Genomic DNA, 20,085 nt, shown 5'->3' with positions numbered 1-20,085 from the left:
TTGTAGATTCCTTGACATAACCCAAGAGCTGGCTCTCTGTGACACAGAAAGCTTGAAGAGTTGAGACAGAAGTGGCCAAACTACAAAGGGGGTTCACAATTGGAAAACAATGGGCGGGAGGTACCGGGGCAGGTTTCAGAGGTGACCAACAGGGTTTGGTGCCTGGCTGCTGGGGACACTGAACTCCAAGTGCAACAGCCTTGGAGAACAAGATAACCTGCAAGAGCTCTGTGGGGGAAGGGGATCAATCCAGGGAGGAGGCCTGAGACTTTAGTACTGAAAGGACGGGTGGCATCTGGGAGCCATATTTTTTCCTTTTTTAAAATGTTTAATTTTTATCTGTTCACTTTGAAACAATTCAGGCTTAAAAATGTTGCAACGAGTAGTAAAAATAAGTTTGCCCCACTTCCCTAAATAGTGACGTCTTAGACAACCACAGTATAGTTACCAAGAACCTGGTTCACACCCATACATTGTAACTGGGCATTTTTATTTTTATCACTAGTGAGCTTAAATGTGGTTAGTGAAATTAACATCGGTCATTTGTATTTTTGTTGTTGTGAATTGCTTACTCAAGTCCTTTGCCCACTTTTCTCTTCAGATACCTGTCTATTCCTAAATATTCAAATGACCTTTTTCTTACATCGTCTCCTTACAGACACTGTGTCTCAAAATTAAACAAGTCTGGAACTCCGAAAACCATGGATTCTTATTCCTTTCCTGTCCATTTTTTTTTTACATGGTGAGACACACTTGTGTGTAAATACGAAATCACATTAAAATTCTGAGGTGCTTTTAGCTAGTTCAATGATTAACCTTTAGAACTAGTTATAAAAGTCCAATTACTAAGACTCACTTTTCTCACATCTGCACATAAAAAACTCGACAATTATGGAAAAACATTGTGACCCTTGATTTTTAAATCAAGGGAGATGCACTAGGAACAGAGAATAGAGTACACCCTAAAAATCTTTATCAACGAGGCTTTGTTTTTGGCATGACCCATGTTTCACAATTCCACATCCAATTATTGCTTCTATTCCTCTAATTCTAGTGGGAGTTTTTCTTCTATGGGTCTGCCGCACTGCCTTAGTCTTATTTTGTGAAACAAGTGGCATGTATTCATATTAAAGCATTATTATTTGAAAGAAGCCTTGAAAAGAGGGCAGTAAGATTGTGGATGTTTGGGTCACCAATAGGTGAGAGGGATTTTCTAGAGGAGTTGCTTTCTGGCACCACTCATATCCCACCACGTAAGTTAATGTGTACCTACTCAACCAGCAGCTCTGGCCAATAACAAAGCGCTATTAAAATACATGTCACTGTATTACAGCCACTTGAAGACAAAGGCATAAGAAATAATTGGAGAGAAGAAACCGGCTGCAGTCCTGGGACCTTCCTCTCCTACCAGTATCCAAATCACAGCATTGAACAGCAGGGTCCCCAGAACTCTGTAACAATGCTGTGGCTTCTACTTTGACTGCTTAGAGGCGTTTATGCTCACCACTGCTGCTGGGGTCCTAGGGCTGGGTTTGTATATATTGTAGTCACCACAAATACAGCAAGTTTCCAGAAACACAGAAGTCCCTGGGCAATGTTACTTGCCTTTTCGCATGTCTTTTCCTCCATCAAAGGTAGGGTATGGGTTGTTTAAGGAATATAGGTTGCCCAGTGAAGGCCAGGAAGAAATCGACCTATAGAGAGAAATCAAGACGATGCCATTTTAAGGCAAGCCAGCTGGTGAGGCATCACCATTGTCACGCTGTCGGATGGGCTGGCTTGACCAGGACAACACAGCAAGGGTGCAGACAAATCCTCTGGATCAATCTGTACTTGAATCTATGTCTTACCACAATCTATTTTGAATTACATTGAGAAAGGCAGAGAATACACTACATTTGTTAGCAATTTGCTTCCTTTCCTACACAACTATTAATTGAATCCTTTCTGTGTACCAGGCCCAAAAGTGAAGTAAATAAATATGGCTCCTGACACCCTGGGGCTTACAGTCTAAAGGGAGAGACGGAGACATAAACAAGCTCTGTTCATACCACTGAATAAGGGTAAGGTCTCAGGAAACTAAGGATGCGTACGAGGGTGTGCAGGGACAACCGAACCCGGTCTTTGTGGGAGTAAAGGGACTTCCTCAAAGAAGGGACGTCTAAGCCAAGACCTGACAGCTGAGGAGGAGTCAGCCAAGTGGCAGGAGGAAGAGCCTATTCCAGGCAGAGGCAAGGGGGGAACTGAAAACAGATGGGGTGCAGATTACACAGTATGATAAGGACAAGCAAGAGACGAAGCTAGAACCGTAAGAAAGGGTCAGATCATGTGTGGTTCTGTGCACCTGTTAGGAAGTTGGAATTACCCAAGTGAGGTGGGCAATCATTGGGAGGCTTTAAGTCAGTGACTGGTGACTCGGTGACTTTTGCCTTTTAGAAAGAGCCCCGTGCCTCCACTGCGGAGAAGACAGTGGAGAGGGCGAGACCAGGCAGCACTCCCAGTAGAAGGCTGCTGCGGCCCTAAAGGCACAAGGTGACGGTGCTGACCTTCAGGGGCCGACCTTCACGACAGTGCCTGTGGGGATGCAGACAAACGACAGCGTGTGCTGAGTGTGGGTGGCTTGATGGAACGGGCCGGATGACGAAGGAAAAGACACGAAGATGCTGCCTGCATTCTTGGCTTGGGCACCTGAGGGCAAGTTTAGCTTCACTCACTGACAAACAGAACCCAGAGGAGAACAGTTTTAAGGAGGTGATTATGCATTTGCTGTAACCCTGTGGAATCTGGGGTGTTTATGGTGCATCCAGTAGACAGATGGGCAGTGGCGAGTCAGAAAGAAGGGTTTCCCTGATAAATGGAGTGTGACTCCTTAGAGCGGCTGCTTAGTATAGAATTAAGACGGTGCCTACTCTCTTGGGTTTGACTTGCAAACGGACTTAGTACCTCTGGGCTCCCGTGCCATGAGCCATTATCACCGTACATCATTACCTACACGTCATGTCACTGACTGGGAAGGTAACAGACCAGGGGCAGAACAGACAAGTCCACGCTCATTACTATTTAAAGAGAAAAATTTGCTTGGTTATTTCTTAAGAGGAAGAAATTAGAAAATGAAAAGAAGAAATTGTTTTTTCCTGTACCTTGTGGACCAAAGTGTATTTTTAAATTGGCACAGTGAGCTCAGAAGCGTGAGCTGATAAGTAGCTGTTGACCTAGGCGAAAACGTGGTTCCTGGCAGAATCACTAACTGTTCCAGCAGCCCAGGGAGGGGTTCACAGTGTGATGTAGCCCAGGGTGTGATCATAACCAGACTGCGTAGGGACGGCTGTTCAATGGCCAATAAAAGCATGGTTCACGTGAAAGGCAGAAACCAGGCTAAATACAGCATCGCTGACATATAATAAAGAAAATATATTTTTAAATATCTCCGACAAGTTTGGAGATACCTACTTTAATTGAGGGAGAAGAAGGCTATAGCATTATTTCGTATAGCAAACTGCTATCTAGTTATGAAATTCATCTAAGGATAAATAGCCTGGCTTCCCATTTCCTCCTCTAAGAAATAAAATATTTAGGTCAATTACATTGCTTTTTCTTTTCTTCAGGAGACATGGCCAACTTATTACATCTTTCATTAGCCATATATTATACTGTATTTCCCAACTGACGGCTCAAAGATCCCCCTGAAATTGAGAATTGTATGCAGAACTTCGCATGTAGGAGAGTCTAGGCATTTTTCTGGAAAGAAGGTCTAGAATCATCAGATTCTCAAAGGAGTTCACCCTCAAAACAGACTAAGAATCAGTGTCTTATACTTACATTTCACTGTGAGTCTTTTACAGTGTATAGTATAAATATAGGTCATAAATTATAGGTTGACAGGTTTCATATTCTCTAAAGGATAAGTATGTTTACTTTCATACCTGGAAAGAACCTCCAGAGCTAACAAGTTCATTCACCTGCCTTCAGGCAAAATACTTCCAAAATTATCCACGTTAGATAAAAACGGAAAGTCTGTTTATTCTTCCCTATGGGAACGCGATTGCAGCACCTCATTCTGTAGCCTGTTACATTTTTTAACAGCCACCGTAACATTGATGTTTGTGCTCTAGCTTGGGTCTTCAACAGCCATCTTACAATTTTTCCTCACTGTGTCTACAGCCATAACTGTGTTCATCTTTTCCTGAGAAGATGCAGGCCACTGCTCTCGATGCAGGCCATTTGGAAACCTAATGACTCTAGTGATAAATGGGTAGGTACACAACACAGCTCACACACATTAGGCAGATGTCTGGCCAATACATTAGGACCTAAGTGTGATCAAGTTACTAATACCAGGAGTTCAGAGTCCCAAAGGGCTGGGAAAGCTCTCTCAGATGATACATCGCGGGAAGGGGTTCTCCTGCTATTTCTGGCAGCTGCACTATCCGTCAGAAGTATGGGTGTGATGGCATCTACTGGAGATGTGACCTAACCATGGGCCTAGAACATGTGGCCCCTCAGCCACTCTCACCCTAGCCTGGCATGTGATCACGACTCCTCTCACCTCAATGGGTACTGTGCACTCCAGGCTTCCCACATGCGCTGGATTCCCACCTCCCCTGTGTGCCTGCCTCTTGCATAGATTTGTCTCCTGTGGTCCAAACACTAGGCACCCCAGGCCTCCCACTAACAGCGGCACCCTGCTTCCCTGTGGATACCTGCCCACTGGCTAGGATCCACCTGCACCCTCAAGGGTTGCTTTCCGCTTTCCCAGGGAAGGTGAACTAGCTCTGTCCTGGGCAACCCAGCAAGGCTGCCCATTTCCTGTGGGCTGCGGTCATGTCTTCTCCAATGAGGGCTGACCTGTGGCCTTGGGGAAGGGGTCCGCCTGTCAAGATTGTCCTTTGGGTATCCTTCCTCAGCTTTAGGTTGGTTTACAGAGTTCTTTAAAATCTTACAGGTACTCTTCCATCACAGCTTAATCATTCTTTATACTAAAATCCTCCTGTTTAAATCACTGTGTGGTTTCTGTGTTCTGATTGGACCCAGACTGATAATAATCACAACGTCTTATTCTTTGATTGAACTCATGGTTAGTGTTCATTAACGATACATCTTCAGTTGTTGTTATTTTTCCTTCTAGTTTAACTGTATTATAGTTAAAGAAGGTGGTCTATATAATTCCATCTATCGATAACATTTTTTTTATATTCTTTTAACATAATGCTTGCTTAAGTTTTAAAAAATGCTCCCAGGAAATTGAAAAGAAGGTGCAGTCTCTATTTTCAGGTACAGAGATGAATATACTTCTATTAGATCAATCTCATTCAAGTTTTCATATCCTCTGTACAGGAGTCAACAAACTCTTTCTGTAAAGAGCCAGACAGTAAGTAAGGAGGCTGGGGGCGGTCAGGTCTGTGGTGTAACTCCTCTGCCCTGACAATGCGGCGCAAACGCAGGCACAGACGATGTGTAAATGAATTGTCTGTGCGGCTGTCTTCAATACAACTTTATTTACACACGTGGGTATTGGTCCACGGGCCCGCGTTTGTCAACTCCTGCTCCACATCATTATTTTTATCCGCTTGGACTGTCAAGCAATGAGAAAGATCTGTCAAAGCTTTCCATACTCACGGATTGTTGTTTATTTCTCCCGGTCTGCTTTTTGTCTTTCTGTTTATATTGTTTGATGCTCTGATATTTGGCACAAAAAGATTCCTGGGGATTTTATTCCTTGTAGAATCTTTTTCTTTGTCCTGTTAAAGGTTGTGTGTGTCCGTGTGTATTAAACCTCATATTTAATATAGGAAGACCTTTAGAATGAAGATGTTATATTACACAATGAAACTAAGACACAAGATAAGTTTACCAATAAATCCAACTGGAATAACTTCACCTATTAAAACAAACCTCAGAATGTGGCAAACACCAAGACCTAGTCTAGAAGAGAGCGTGCCCTAGAAGTCTGCCTATAATGGATTGTTCATCTGTCTCTCTTAAACTATTTTTAAATCTTATTTGCTATAAATACACTTATTATCCTATATATAATACATTGTATCAGTATACACACACACACACACACACACACACACAGTGTCAAAATAATGTCTACACGTTTTAAGAAGGGAAAACTGTATTAAAATTGTAATACTCAATATATACCGATAAGAAAAGATGAATACAAGTCACGTTTGACTTCTGCAGTTACAAGAGGTGCTCAAAGTGGTTACCATCAGCGTCCAGACACTTCTGATTACGGCGAACTACTGCTTGAGCAACGCTGACCAAAGTGTCTACTTTCATCCATTTTTTTTGGCACCCCTATATATTTGTGTATATATGTATACATTCTAATTGAATGGGGCCTTTTAGAATGTTTTCTAGAAAAGAGCGTGTGGTTTGTGTTAGTCCTTCTTCTCTGTTCTTTGGGACCTCACCTGTTTCCTGCCCTTGGCCTGTAGAGCTGGCTGCCAGGGTTCAGCCCTCCGACTGAGTGGGAGCAGTTAGGTAGCATTGCTATTTTCCCTGTAAGTTCAGCAAGCTCTACTCCAAAGCTCCTGCTCTGTTAGGAGCACATCCCACCCCCTGGGGCTCACTGAACTGTGAGCCCACGGCCAGGTGTGACTTCTCTATTCCATATGTGCCATTATTTCATATAACACAGTACTGACTGATTTCCCCCCTCTTTTTCTTTCTCAGTTGAACCAAACCTTTCCTTGATGAATACAATTAAGTCTATAGAATTATTCACCCAAACTGCATTTGCCTTCCTTGAAGCCAGAGGCAGAAAAAGCCAAATCCTAACAGTCCTGAGAGAACTGAAGCACTGTCTGCCTCTGAGAAGGGTGGAGGCCACAAGCGATATGTTTCCTCGGGTTACCTGCACCCCTAGTCGTTGGATCCCCAAATCTGAGGACGTTTTCAGGGGGCTTCATGGAATGTCATCAACGACCCTCTGACTGGCAGCTTTGTCCATGGCTGGGGGACATGGTGGCTCCTCTCTGTGTTGGGTCCTCTTCAAGTTTGGCTACAACTACTTGGTTGGGCCACACTCCAAGTTTCTGTTGGGTTCTCTTCAGATGTTGAGTCGTCCTGTGTAGTCTTACCTGATTTTATCCAATTTCACTTATTTCATTCTATTTCCGTGGATATTGAGGGGGCACGCTCTAGGTCTGCGTCTGTACCTCTTCATTTCTGGGGAATCCTGCATGTCAAGCATAACCCTAAAATATCTTTTCGAAATAGAATTGATCCATTATTTTATTTCCCTTCCTGGAATTCATTTCCTGATTTTTTTTTTTTTTAAATACCTCACATTCATTTATTCAGAAGGATTTGAGATCCTGCCTTACTTAAATATTCATTTAAACAAATGCTAAGCTACCTGGTTTTAAAATACAGTAGAAATTTAGTAATTCCAGGCCAAATAATCTTCTGCCATTTCTTCTGGTTCTAGTTTTGAAAGGACTTAAAATAGCACAGAGACTCGAGACGTCATGAAATTCAAATAAAATGACTTGAATCTCAGCAATGTTCTGGAAGTTGCACAAACAGGTGAGCTCTTACCAGCGGGATGAGCAGGCTAACGAGGTCTGTCAGAGGTCTGCTGAGCAGCAGCAGGTCTTCTGCGGCCTGAGTCTCCCCGCCTGAGCCAGATTTCTGGGCCTTGAAGGGAGGGGAGAGGAAAGAGGGGTCCTTAGCGATGAGTCAGCTTGGCCCTAACAGACAGCTCCCCTCCGTCTAGCCGATGACGGGGGCTGAGGAAGTATTTTACCCCGACCCCCTGAAGAGAAGTTATGCTTTGTTAGAACATGACAAAGTGCACACACTGCCACTGCCACTGCCGCCAGCTCCGGCGACAGCGGCAGACCCGGGTGACCCACAGATAAAGCAGTAACAAGGGCGGTCGTTGGAGAAAGGCTGCCCTCTGTTCACATAATGCGGTGGGTAACCGTGTCCTTTCCAACCATTCTCAGGCTAGGCGCTGTTAGCCCCCCGTTTTCGGGGGAGAAAACTGAAGCTCTGAGAAGTTCCGTAGTTTGTGTCAAGTCCCACAGATAATGTGGGACAGATCCAGGCTATATGTCTCCCAATCACACCTGCTCATCTCTCCTAGGCAATTTTACGGACATGAGATAACGCATACCAAATACATTCTCTATGCTTTCCTTCTCTACATGTATACACATGCTCAAATACCACCGAGAATATTTGTTCAATGTGCTACTGCGTGAATGGTCTTCAGATACAGGTCTACATTGCTTAGGAAACATGGACTTAAATGGCAATGGAAATGAGAAATGAGTGTCTTCTTCCCAGTGTTTTACAGAACCATCTAATTCCAGACATTTCTATCATGGAGAAGAATAATTTTATATTGGAACAGGCACTGATTTATTGTGCTTGCTATCGTATGTACACATTTCAACAATATACTCCCTCTTCATTTTTAATTTCACTGAGAAGCAATGAAATCACTGTGAGGTAATGACCTTTGCCAGAGCCTAGAGAGCAGGCTGCAGGCTGCCCCACCTCCGGTCATTAGCCTGGACTCCAGGGCCCTTCTCATAAATGCCAAGCGTCCTGCACTTCAGGCCTGTGGACAGAATTTGAGTTGCCTTGCCTGCTTCGTTTGATTCAGGAGAACTTGACTGAAAATCAGATGCCCTCCTTTTAGCAGCTTCCACCTCTCTACAGCCAAGGGGAACCATGGTAGAATTGCCTGCCAGAAAACAAACGGGTAGCAGTCTCCCAGAGCTCTGAACCTTTCTGAATCCTGGCTGTTAATGCCCACTTTCTGAAACCCAGTTTAAGGTAGAATATCAGCCTTTTCACATTAATACATTATCCCTCAGACTGCTTCTCTCTTGGGCAGCACCTGGGCAGTGAGGGGCAAGGTGTCTTCCCCACCAGAGGCATAAACGCAGACGCTGAGCAACCAACCAGGGGCCGGGCCGGCCTCTTCTCCCCTTCCCTCCAGGTCCCCACAGAACCCTCCCTCCAGTCAGCCTCTGGATTCCCGGATCTGTGGCCCTTTGTGTGCATTTTGCAAAGGACACTTTCCACAGCAGGAAAACTCCATCTCTGCCATGGCACTGCTACTGTGCTCTCCACCCAGCTCCTCTGCCTTTGCCCCTGGTCCTACTGACCCCTGCCCATAACTCCCTGGGCCCTGTCACTGCTGTGTGGTAAGTGACCCGTCTCCTGGCCACGCAGTGTCCTTGGCTCACCCAGTTGTCACAGTCTAGGCAACAGAAGACAGAGGGTAGGCTGAGCTGGGTGGTAACAGTAGGGTTTGAGAGAAGTGGTTGGATTTGTTAGATATTTAAGGTAAAAGCCTACATTATTTTGTGACAGATTAGATGTGGAATACGAAAAAGAGGGAAATGTTAAGAATGACCCCCCAGGTTTGTAGTTTGCACAGCAGGATGAGGGGGGTGGGGCTTGCTGGCAGGAGAGAGGTTTGGGGAGGTGAGTCCTGAGTTCAGCTTCGGACATGTGGAATCTGTGTTGGTTATGGAGAATTCTAGCGGCCACGTTGAAAGCTGCTAGATGTACCAAGTACGGATCTCAGAAGAACACTCTACGTGGAAATATAAATGTAATCGTTTTAAACATATAAAAGTTGAGAATGTCACCTTATGAGCCATATGTACTACTAGATGGCAATACAGTACTACCTCAAGCAAGATAAAGAAATACAGCTAACTTCTCGGTATAAAATAAGGTCAGGGATCACACAATTCAATGACATCTGGCATTGCTATATGAACCCAGAGCATGGGGTAGGTACTCAGCGGAGATCTGTTAAATGAACACACAGGTAAGGCATCTGTAGAGAACAAGAGAAAGGCCATTCTTCCAGCAGCTGCTGTCTGATGCCCTGGCAGGCTGAGGCACACAGCGGAGAACTTGCGATGGTGTGGCCCAGACCAAGTCTGTGCTCACCGTGCCCCCAAACACCACCATGCTCACAGATGACAGGACTCATTCCCCACTCTGTGGGGCCTCTGGGTTTAATTAAAAAGATGACAAGCTTCCAAATAACTACTATAAAGACAGAGTTTGAAAATGGCGATAAGGGTGGAAACAGTGTACGTGGTGGGGGAAGAAGGAGAAGGCGATGTCGGACTCCATCATTTGGATGGTTGGGATGAGGTCTACAGCAACCAAGTGGAGAGCCGGGTGCCAGGTGCTGGGACTCGCACGAGGAAAGGCATGGGTGCTGGGCCCATGGGGAACGGAGCGAGCCGACTGCGTTAGTGAGGGCGTGGGCAGCATGGAGGATTGGCGAGGAGTTAGACAATTATACCACAGGTGAGGAGACGCTGACGTTTTCAAAGGAAAGGAGAGCCGTGAGGAGGACCACAGGCCGTGGCAGAGAAATCTCACTTGCCTTCATCAGGCAGAAGGTAGTTCGTGGGGAAGAGCAACAAAGGGAAAGCCATGGAGGAGGCAAACTGGATAATCCAAGGGATGCGACACACAGAGACCAGAGCCCCCACCACGGACTCAGTGTGTGAGACTGAACAGGATTCAGGGGCCTCATCTCAGTCTTCTGGCAATCGCGACACATCCGCAAATCAGCAGCACTGGACTGCCTGCCTTACTGTCGGGAGAGCAGTGTACCAGTAGGAAACCGAACTCCCATCACCTCAGGAATGACGGACAAGGCCCAGCCAGGGAAGTGAGGGCACCAGGATTTTAAGGTGAATATCTGCCTTCCTTAGCCCCCAAGCTGGGCGAGGGCCCCCTCTCCCATCTTCACGCACAGCGTCCTGTACCTTTCAGTGGCTGCATTCTCACAGGTGGAACGAGGTGATGATTCGCTTCCCTGTTTGTGTACTGACAGTCCTCCCTGCCAAACAGAAGCTCCCCGAGAGATAACATCCTTCCTCTCCTGATCCCCGATGCTAGGCTCATAAGTGCAAAATAAAACCATACATTATTATCGTATAGGAGTGCAAGGAGTCAGTTTACTCAGTAAATCTGAACTGAGTGCCCTCCCATGCGCCAGGACACAGAAATGAGGAAATCACAGCCCACAGGAAGCCCTCTGTAAACAGGGAGCTGAGGTGAGCACCTTTCTTCTCTGGCTGCTAATGACAGAGCAGCCATTTCTGGCTTACCTTCCCTGGGCTAGGTATATCTTTTATTCTCTCACTGAAGTCCCAGCACAACCCTGCAGAGTAGTTATTATCATATTTACTTTACTGACGAGGAAATGGATACCCAGACAGGTGAAGGAACTTGCCCAAGGTCTTACAGGTAGAAAGTGATGGGGCTGGGATTTGAACCCAAGGCATTGCAGCCAGCAAGGCCCATGAACGCCCACCACACCAGCGAGTTGTGGACACGTATTTTCTGTTTCTGCTTCCACATCTTCACACAAGACCCTCAGGAGGTACATTTGAACCAAGGCCAATTCTGAATCCCAAGGCAAGTTGGCGTCAGGGACTGAACTCCTGAAGGAGAGTCTGACACCTGCCTTCCTCCACGCACGACCTCCCTAGTACACATTCCAGCATCTACTATCATTCTCCTCCCTGAAAACAAAGTGCGTCATAAATCTAAACGCTACTGTCGTTTTGAGCACCAGCAACCCTCAATCCCTCAAGTCTTCTACTTTAGAGAAGTTCCTGTCAGAAGTTTTTGAAGGCTGAGGAATCCCCAGGGTGGAGCATGTTTCTCAATGGAAGAAGTGACTTATGGTTTGGAAAGTACTTATAAGCTCAGTGTTCTCCGAGACGCTGTCTTTGATGCACACTCCACTTTTTTCCCCAGCCCTTTCCCCTAATTCAGTCTCAAGGACTCTTCCTCTTTCAGACTGACACCAGGTGTCACGGAGATCAAAGTGAGTAGTGAAAGCCAAACGCAATACATGGCAGATATTATAGGGGAGGATTTAGAAAGATGATAGCAGTAAAATGTACAGTGGTGTTGAAGAAAATGAAAAAATAAAAAAATAGTGATCTAGTGGTACACCAGCAAATGGAAAAAGAATTAGAAAATATTTTTTATTAAGGTGTTCTGTTTTTGTTTTTTTAAACACCTTTGAGTACCTACCTAACAATCACTTAAAATAAAAGAGGATTTCTATTGTTCTGGAGTTTTTACACTTCTGATCTACAAAATAATCTTTTCCAGACTAATATCAACAAAACATCTTGTGAGAGTAACTATGGACTGCATTTTGAAGAATTATAAAACTACCACTATGGAAAGTGAAATCAGAAGCAATGTTCTCTGAAAAGACACTGGAAAAGAGAGGAAAAGCTAAGAGAAATCCAAATTCAGAGTTCCATAAGTACTTAACAATTTAGAATTTAGAATTATTGTATTACAGATGAGAAAAAAAAAAAGCTAGGCAGTTCAAAGGTCATTTTCATCTCCTGGCTTTACAAGTTTAGGTTAAACACTATCATGTTTGTTGACGGGATCTTGGAATTATTTATTCAACCACACTAGGCAAGCTACATACTTGAGCAGCTTAACTGTGGGTAAAAGTTACCATCTATCACAATGATGAATAACAGAGACAAACCAGGGTCTCCGGATTCATTCTTGGCTCTGCTACTGGGACGCTTGGCAAGGCATCAAAACAGTTTGGTTTCCACTTCAGCTTCTGCATCTGTTCAAGCCGGAAGGTTACCATTTGAAATACATCTCTTGCAACTTTACCAGGATTTGAAATGTAACAATGAATTCCTATCGGCTGTGTGCTTCCACATGATCTGAGTATCGGCTGCCTCAGTTGCTTAGGAAAAACACTGAATGAAATTGGCACGTGGAGGCGCCTAACTCGGAAAGTACTGAACAAACCCACATCCCTTTCCTTCCTCGGAACGCGATGCTGAGTAAACCCAGGTGCAGTTTGGGGCAAATGGACTTCTCCATGGCCACTGAACACACCTAGTCCTCCAAGCCGTCTCACAATTCCATGTTGCTGGTAATAAGAAAGAGTACATGTGAGAGTGTACGTGCTGCACATGTGTGTGTGTGTGTGCATATAAACATACAGATGGTGCCAAACATGCACACATTTTAAAAAAGGAAAAAAATATTAAAATGGCAATACTCAATATATACCGATAACTAAAGATGAATACAAGTCACGTTTGACTTCTGTAATTACAAGAGGTGCTCAAAGTGGTTACATCAGGGTTCAGACACTTCTGATTACGGTGAACTACTGCTTGAGCAACGCTGACCAACGTGTCCCTTTGTATCCATTTCTTTGGCACCACTTTTTTGGCACCCCCAGTATATGTATGTGTGTGTGCTTATGCATGTGTGTGCCTAGAATGTCAACGCACTGTTCCTAGCAGGCTAACCCATCCTGCTGGGAGTGGGATGGAGCCTCATCTCTGGGCAGGAAAGGCTGCAAACTGCTGGCCAGCCCGAGGGTGCTCGTAAGGCAAATGATCTCGTCGGTCAGGAGTCGTTCCCCCGTTCTGCTCGCTCAGTGTTTGCTGAGGCCTCGCCTGCTTTTCTTTCTGATTTGGTGATCAGCTCATCTGGTCTACACATTGGTCACCCACACATGGCTTATTTGGTAAGGTCTCTCTATAGACACATAAGTTCTCCAAAAATAAACATACATTAGAGGAAGATTAGAAAGAAGAGAATGACGGTATTCCCCATGCTACACATTACATCCCCCTGAATTATTTGTTTTATGCCTGGGAATCTGAACCTCTGATTCCCCTTCACCTTGCCCCCTCCTGTTAGGTTTTCACTTAAAGTTGACATTCAACATTTTGTATTAATTTCAGGTGTACAGCATAGTGGTTAGACATTTATATAACTTAAGAAGCATAGGGAATATTGTCAATGATACTGTGACAGCATAATACGGTGTCAGATTGTTGCTGGATTTATCATGGTGATCACTTCTTTAGGTACATAAATGTTGAATGACTATTGTGTACACCTGAAACTAATATAATATTGTATGTTAGCTATATTTTAATAAAAACCTTAAAAAATAAAAAAATAAACAAAATGAAATCTCACCATAGAAATAAAACAAAGAAAAACAAAAAAAAAAAAAGAAAGAAAAGAAAAGAAAGAAGAGAATGCAAGGGGACGTGTGACATGGTGAGGTTGTTCACGATGCAGGTAAGAGGTCCTCTACCTGCAGAGCCAGCCGGACGATGCTGGAGGTGTAGGCCAGCATGCCGTGCAAAATGTCAAGCAGGGAAAAGAGCAGCGCGGTGGCCGTCTCGTTGTTGTTTTTATTGTCCACGTCCAAACACAGTGTGACGGTTTCGGTGAAGAGGTTACAGACATGACGGACCAGTCCTGGAGGTAAAAAGGAGAAGGGTCAAATATTTTTCATAAATTATAAAATGTGTCACATACACGCAATGGGGCAGGCGTCTGTTCTCTACGAGGCCTAACACGAAGCAGTCCTTCAATTGTACCATGTACCAGATACACGGGGGAAGGTTTTTAAATGCAGATTTCCAGGCCTCACTCCCAGAGAGTCTACTCAGGAGCCTAGGAACATGCGTGTTAAACAAGCGCCCCGGGTAATTTTGATGTAAGGGTTCCCAAAACTACACTTTGAGAGACACTGTGCTACGTGGTGGACGGGCTTCACGGGAATGGAGGACTCCCTGACACTGCGAGAAAGCGTGCTGAACATGGACAGACTGTCGGCAGGGTCTCTGTTTGAAGGCCCAGGTCATGGTGTGGGATCAGGGACGGCAAGTGAACCCAGGGGTCTGTCAGGGGGTCATTTCAAGAGGATAAAGCAATGAAGCATTCTTTCTCAGGCATTTCGAAACATTTGAAATGTAAGGTTAGCTATGATTTTAAGAAATGTCAAATTGAGAACTTGCCAGGTTCTATCATCTTGTCTCTGCGACCCTTATATTAATAGAAAGTTGGTCTGCATCACCTTTCAGTTTGACGTTGTCTGTCACAACACACACACGTCCACATTTGGGAGGCATTATTGTTTATATTTAAGTTGGCACTTTAATTCTTATTATTATGTAGCATTACACTTTGAATCAGCAAGATTAATTCAGATGTAAATGTGGTGAAAATACAGCATGAAATATAAACGTAGGTGGTGAAGGGGACCTTCAACCTTTGTAGATTGTCTGAATGCTCTAGAGAAAGTGAATCTACAAACATAAGTATTTTACATAAGCAGATGGGTTAAACAAAAAAGTATAGTAAAGAAGTATGACATGTAGTGTAAGCTGGATATTATTGGCCATGCAATCCATCCATCCCTAGTTCTCAGATGATCAGTTGGATGGAAACTCTGCCAAGCACAGCCTTGGTGTCTCTTGGTAAGCTTTGGGATCTTTTCCAAACAATGCACATTGTCATTTCCAGTCAACCAATCTAGATTTCCTAGACAAGTGCAAAGTAATTCTTAGACTACAAAAGTTATTAATTTTGTCAGTAAAGGCAGAGAGAAACCAAAATTACAGAGGCCTCATTCAAAGTTGTACTCCTTGTGGCAAAAACTGGTGCAAGTTACAAAGCTGAAGATAAATATACTTGAAGGGAAAGTAGAATGAATTATTGGCAAAATTTCTGTATCAAATGACAAGGTTTGATAGCACAAATCAACACATAGCGCAGAAAAGCAATTATTACGACACGTGCATTACAGCAGCAGGCATTCTCCCGTGAGTTAGAAAGCATCACTCAGGCGCACGCTATGGATCAGCACTCGACATTCAGGAGAGATGTTTTCCTTTGGGGGTTCATGATCACTTTGTGATGCATGTAGATGGTCAAAGGTCTAGGGGGCTGTGTACTGGTGAAGTCCAGCGATGTGACCAGTGGCACTTCAGAAAATGGAGGCGGTCCCCTGGGTCCCCATCTGTACACCGCTTGATTCGTACTAAACATCTGGTGAGCCCCAAGGTTCTTCCTGGTCTTCTGGCAGTCCCCAGGAAGGAATGCAAACAATGACTACCATCAGATTACGGCTGGGATGGAATTCTTTCCAGCCTGCTATGTGAAAAACAGGCGTGCCATGCTCTGACTTGACACCCTGGCGTCACTGGCGTCAGGGTAGGAGCTCATAGGAGATTAGAAATGAAGTACGACATAGACTATTTCTTCACAGCAGTGATAACGCCAGCGAAGCCCACTAGTGACATTTCAAGCGGCCTAGCTCAGCCACTGTTGGCGCCCGTCATAGCCAGAACTTTCCCTTCAGGGTCAAAATGCGTGTTTTTCTTGTTCAGACTTTTTCATTATGAGAACAAAGAAGGTCACGAAACAGTTCTGTAAAACGAATCCCTATTACCCTCTTCAATAACTAGCAACATTTTGCCAATCTTGTTTAATCTATCTGCACTTATTTTTTCAGATTTTAAAGTAAATACTCGACATTATCTTATTTATCTTGTAAATTTTTCTGTATAGTCTAAAAGATTCTTTTTTTTAACAACCACAATGCCATTACCACTTAATAAAATTAACATACTGAATATACTCAATACATAGCCTGTGTTTAAAACTCAACTGTCTCAAAATTGTCTTTTTTGGTCCACACATTCCATTTGGTTACAGATCTCAAGTCTCCTTCAACCTCTAACAGTCCTACCCGCCACCCCCACCCCCGCAACCCCCTGCAATTTTTCACACCATTTATTTGTTGGAGAAATTAGAACATTTTTCCTGTGGTGTTGTGTTCCTATATCCCTGAATTTCCTGTAAACTGGTAATTAGACCTAGAGACTCAATTTAATTCAGGTTCAATTATTTTGGCAATAACACTTGGGGCTGGGTACTCTGTATTTCCTGTTGTACCACATCTGGAAGGATATGCCATCTGGCTGTTCCACATTTAATGATGTTAAAATTGATACCTGGGTTCAGGGGTTGTTAGTCTAATTCAGCCATTGTCAAGGTTCCATTGAATGCTATCTACTAATGACCACAGTCTAATCGCATTATCATGGCACCCCCTGGAGCAAGCAGTGGGGAACTGAGAACAGAAGGCCATGGGGAGACCGCTGCAGTCACGCCATAACCAAGAGGAAGGCAGACACATCACTAAAGCAACATGATTTGTTCAGCAGGGTGGGGCCAAGAAACATCCAGAAGGAATAGGAGGACTACAGCATAACTGGAAGAAATGGGGGACTTTTCTAGGAACAGTAAGTCAGCTTCCAAGATAACATCTGAGATAACATCCAAAAGCCAGTGCCCAACGGCGGTGGGAGATGAAGGCCCAGCAGCCTGGTAGCAGTCAGGACTGGACAAAGAGAGGTGGGAGGTGATCAGAGAGAGTGGGAAAGTTCCCAAACGACAGGCAAGAATTAGAGAGGCACAGAGTCAAAAACAGAGCGTAGAGTAAATCCCAGACAGAAGCAGGAATTTAGAGAGGAAACGATGCTAACACAATAGAAAAAAGACCATGATAACATAATGCCACAGCTATCAAGGAGTGACTAGAATTAAAAAGAAAAAGGGTGTCAAAGATGCCTGAGTGACATAATTCAAAGCCGAGGAAAGGTGACTGGTTGGATCATTTCCTGGTCACCGATGCCTGTCGTTGGCAAAATGTGTTCGATCCTATAGCCTGAAGCCAGCCTTCAAGTTGCCAGATCTTCCCTGTTGCATTTTCCCACGTCCCATGTAGGCTCTGACACATGTGCTTCTATGCTGTGTCCAGAATTTCCCTGGAGATGGAGTTAGGAAATACAGTTTCTTGGAAGGCAGGCAGGCGTGAAGCCACGTCTGCACCAGCGGACAACACCAGCTGTCCACATCCACTGGGAGCCAAAGGAGATCCTGCTGTTTGCACATGTTGGTGACGTGAACGAGCTAACACGCGATGCAGTTTACAACCGTGAAGGAATTGTCTATGGAGGAGGCAAAGGCAAGGACGGGAAGTTAACATATTTCTGTACTGGCATTCTTCTTCACAGGCAGGTCCTGATCAAGAGAAAGATACTCCCCCTCCAAAGACATGGAGTGACGTTCAAGGGTATTTCCAAGGCTGTGTTCTCCACAGCAAAAACTTTCCAAGGACTCAAACTGGCACTGGGTTTGTCTGTACAGCTTTCCTCTACTTTCCTCTTCCACTAAGAAGGCTAGTGACAATGCCACAGCCGTAGACCTGCAGCCCTGGGAAAGTCCTTTTTGAAAAATTCATTCCTTCTGTTATTGATTTTTGGTTTCTCCCCCTCCTTTCCTTTCTCTCCTCTCACCCAGAGCCAGTCTGAGATGCAGCAGCTACCTGTGGCTGGTCAGCTCTGCTCCACGCCAATGAACCGCCGATTGCTATGTCTCCTGCCTCTTTGCATTGGTGCCAGCTGCTGCACATCTGTGTGGAGGGGAAAGGAGGCTTTCCTGCCTGAAAGTGTGAAGCTCTAGAACTGAAGTTTCCACACTGAGGCCAATACACAGGGAAAGTCACAGCCAACTCTGTTCCCAGACCCGCGCCGCGGACGGACCTCTTACAGGAAGTGAGGCTAAAAGCAGCCCTCTACGTGGACCAGCACAATAAAAAGGGTTTCTGGGCCTGGCGTGCCTGTCACGTCCCTCAGAAATGCCATACAAAGGCCTCTGGGAGAGCATTCCAGTGTTTCCCAGTCCTCTGGTCAAATGCCATCGTAACAACCTCTTAATACTCCGTCCTAACATCTCTACAAGAACCAACATTCATTAAGCCAAAACTCCAATACTTATTTGCATTGATTATAACCAACTCATCCAAAAAAAATCCAAGAATTATTTTGTACTAATTATAAGCAAGTCTCTGAAGGAGTCACCCCCATAAGTTATTTTCAAGTGTTTAATGTTCCGGGAATATTAATGTACATGAGTTGTTCTCAGCTCTGGTCATTGTGTGCTTATTATATTATTACTTTTTCAAAAGCTGTTGGAGTAGAGAGATAATGTGAGAGTACACATTGAAATGTCAAGCTTTTGAAAAACTTTCTCCTTCCACCATTAATGATTTGAACATAATACTCTAAATCCAAGGGTATCCTCCCCAAACAGAGGTTTCCTTCTGGATAATATGACATTTCCATCATACAAGCATGTGGGCATTTCCACCACAGTTCATTAAAGCCAATCTAAACAGAAAATCCAGAAGAGGAGTATAAAAGCATCTGCATATGTCTATCGGCCATTTGTATGTCCTCTTTGGAGAAATATCTCTTCAGGTCCTCTGCCCATTTTTTAATTGGATTGTTTGTTTGTGTTTTGTTGTTGTTGAGTTGTATGTGTTCCTTATATATTTTGGATATTAGCCTCTTATCAGAGGCGTTGTTTGCAAAAATCTTCTCCCATTTGGTTGGTTGACTATTTTGTCAAAGGTTTCTTTTGCTGTGCAGAAGCTTTTTAGTTTGATATAGTCCCATTCATTTATTTTAGTTTTTACTTCCCTAGCCTTTGAAGTCAAATTCATAAAACCTCTTTGAACCCAAGGTACGTAAGTTTGGTACCTAAGACATATGAAAAAATGCTCAACATCACTAATTATCAGAGAAAAATGAAATAAAAACCACAATGAGATATCACCTCACCCCAGTTTGAATGGCTATCATCAACAAGACAAATAGTAACAAGTGTTGGAGAGACTGTGGAGAAAAAGGAACCCTCATACACTGTTGGTGGGAATGCAGACTGGTGCAGCTGTTATGGAAGGCAGTGGGGAGGTTCTTCAAAAAATTAAGAGTAGAATTACCATATGACCCAGCAATCCCTCTCCTGGGTATCTACCCAAAAAATCTAAAAACATTTATCCGTAAAGATATATGTGCTCTGATGTTCACTGTAGCTTTATTTACAGTGGGCAAGACATGGAAACAATCAAAGTGCCCTTCAATAGATGAATGGATAAAGAAGATGTGATATAAGATTCTGCGATAAGAAAAGATGAAATAGGACCTTTTGCGACAATATGGATGGATCTTGAGACTATTATACTAAGTGAAACAAGTCAGACAGAAAAAGTAGAGAACCATATGATTTCACTGATATGTAGTATATAAAACTGAAAACAACAAAAGAACTAGACAAACAAATGAAGAAAAAAAAACTCATAGACAAACAATAGTTTAGTGGTTACCAGAGGGTAAGCGGGGACGGGGGTGGCAGATGAGG

General features: G+C 44.0%; 1 protein-coding gene across 1 annotated transcript in view; it reads right to left on the bottom strand.

The window, feature by feature from the left end:
- The window catches only part of ULK4 (unc-51 like kinase 4), a 406,569-nt gene that overhangs the window by 109,350 nt on the left and 277,134 nt on the right, over positions 1-20,085 (bottom strand). Inside the window, exons 33-34 of the mRNA XM_033131526.1 lie at positions 14,123-14,289; positions 7,552-7,650 (exon numbers count right to left, since the gene is read on the bottom strand). Coding sequence (XP_032987417.1) covers positions 7,552-7,650; positions 14,123-14,289 — 266 coding nt within the window. The remainder of the gene's footprint in view (positions 1-7,551; positions 7,651-14,122; positions 14,290-20,085) is intronic.

The sequence above is a fragment of the Rhinolophus ferrumequinum genome, chromosome 17 (genome assembly GCF_004115265.2).
Source record: "Rhinolophus ferrumequinum isolate MPI-CBG mRhiFer1 chromosome 17, mRhiFer1_v1.p, whole genome shotgun sequence".
Taxonomy (NCBI): domain Eukaryota; kingdom Metazoa; phylum Chordata; class Mammalia; order Chiroptera; family Rhinolophidae; genus Rhinolophus; species Rhinolophus ferrumequinum.
Note: the sequence above shows the minus strand (reverse complement) of the source record. Positions and strands in the feature narration are given on the sequence as shown.